We start from the raw sequence: 1,982 nt of genomic DNA on the forward strand, positions 1-1,982 counted from the left end.
TTATAGACATGTTTCAACTTCTTTCTGTCTTTCTTTCTTTCACTCTTCTTTTCCTCCCTTTCTTTCTTCCTTCCCCCCCTCCCTCTTTCCCTCCCTCCTCTCATTTTTCCCTTTTTTATCCTTTATGTCCTTTTTTCCTTTCTTTCTCCCTTCCTTCTCTTCTTTATTCCCTTCTCTTTTTTATATTCTTTGCTTTGTTTTTTTTGCTCTCTCTTCCTTCCTCCCTTCTTTTCTTCCTCCCTTCCTCGCTCCTTCTACCATTTCTTCCTTCCTTCCTTCATCCTTCCTTCTCCTTCTTTTTTCTCCATCCGTTCATCATTTATTCTTCCCTACCTCTGTCCTTTTTTCCTACTTTTCTTTTCTGTCTTTCTTTCTTTCTTGCTCTCTCTGTCCCGCCTACCTCCCTCCTTTCTTCCTTCCTTCCTCCCTCCCTCCCTCCCTCCTCTCCTTTTTCCCTTCTCATTTTGACCTTCTTTATTTCCGTTTTTGCTCCCTCCCTCCGTCCTTCTTTCCTTCCTCATTTCTGTCCTTTTTTCCTTTCTTTCTCCCTTCCTTCTCTTCTTTATTCCCTTCTCTTTTTTGCTTTGTTTTTTTTGCTCTCTCTTCCTTCCTCCCTTCTTTTCTTCCTCCCTTCCTTGCTCCTTCTACCATTTCTTCCTTCCTTCCTTCATCCTTTCTTCTCCTTTTTTCTCCATCCATTCATCATTTACTCTTCCCTACCTCTGTCCCTTTTTCCTACTTTTCCTTTCTGTCTTTCTTCCTTTCTTTCTCTCTCTGTCCCTCCTACCTCCCTCCTTTCTTCCTTCCTTCCCTCCATCCCTCCCTCCTTCCCTCCCTCCAGCCTGCCTGCAGGAGGAGTGGAAAATGGGGAAGAAGGGCGACCCGGCGGCCATCGCCGAGGACAGGAAGAAGAAGAAGAAGAAGAAGGGAGGGAAGAAGGGAAAGGGCAAAAACGGGGAGGGAGGAGGAGAGGGAGGCTCGGACGGCGGCTCGGACGGGGAGAAGACGAGCAAGAAGAAGAAGCAAGAGAAGAAGGTGAAGAAGAAGAAAAAGAGCAAAGCGGCAGCGGAGAGGATGGAGGGAGGGGGGGCGTCGTCGGACGAGGAGATCCAGGCCAAGGTGTCTCTGCCCGGGCAGAAGACTGAGCTGTGAGCCCCGCCCGCCTGCTGCTGGTCCCGGATCAGCCTGGGAGAGTGAATGTGACCCTGAACGCCTCACAAGTCCTTCAGTTAGTTCTTACTGTTACAAACCGCCTCCGAGTCTCCAGTTCGGTCTGAGAATCGATGCGGTTTCTTGTGTCGTCTGTAGAGCTGCAACGATTCATCGATTCATCGATTAATCGATTAGTTGTCAACTATTAAATTAAATCGCCAACTATTTTGATAATCGATTAATCGGTTTGAGTAATTTTTTAAAGAAAAATAAGTCAAAGTTCTCTGATTCCAGCTTCTTAAATGTGAATATTTTCTGGTTTCTTTCCTCCTCTATGACAGTAACTGAATATCTTTGGGTTATGGACAAAACAAGACATTTGAGGACGTCATCTTGGGCTTTGGGAAACACTGATCCACATTTTTCACCATTTTCTCACATTTTATAGAGCAAACAACTAATCGATTAATCGAGAAAATAATCGACAGATTAATCAACAATGAAAATAATCGTTAGTTACAGCCCTAGTCGTCTGGATCCGTGCTGCAAAATCCATAGTTTGTTTTTTTTTGGGGGGGGGGGGGGGTTCTGCACTTCCATGTTAATTTCAGTTGTGAAATTGGTTCCTTGTATTAAAGAGGAACTAAGTCGCATCAAGTAAATTTAAACACTTTCTATGGTTTATTTAAAGAGGAACTAAACACCAAACCCAAATCTGTGTAAAGTCCGACATCTAAAGATAAAAAAAAAAACATCCGTCTGCTATTGGCTGATCTTTGGTTGCCAGGCAACTGAATTTTAGGATTAACCCAGAAAGGTGGAGGCTGTTG

The 1,982-nt window shown here is 44.2% G+C and overlaps 1 protein-coding gene across 1 annotated transcript in view; it reads left to right on the top strand.

Moving 5' to 3' along the window:
• LOC139640791 (protein canopy homolog 3-like) overlaps positions 1 to 1,442 on the top strand; it is an 8,157-nt gene extending 6,715 nt beyond the window's left edge. Inside the window, exon 6 of the mRNA XM_071514965.1 lies at positions 842 to 1,442. Coding sequence (XP_071371066.1) covers positions 842 to 1,152 — 311 coding nt within the window. The 3' untranslated portion in view covers positions 1,153 to 1,442. The remainder of the gene's footprint in view (positions 1 to 841) is intronic.
• The last annotated feature ends 540 nt before the right edge of the window (positions 1,443 to 1,982 follow it).

The sequence above is a fragment of the Centroberyx affinis genome, unplaced genomic scaffold, assembly GCF_046629955.1.
Source record: "Centroberyx affinis isolate AG114_WGS23_722 - 3 ecotype Tasmania unplaced genomic scaffold, CSIRO-AGI_Caff_v1 ptg010652l_1, whole genome shotgun sequence".
Taxonomy (NCBI): domain Eukaryota; kingdom Metazoa; phylum Chordata; class Actinopteri; order Beryciformes; family Berycidae; genus Centroberyx; species Centroberyx affinis.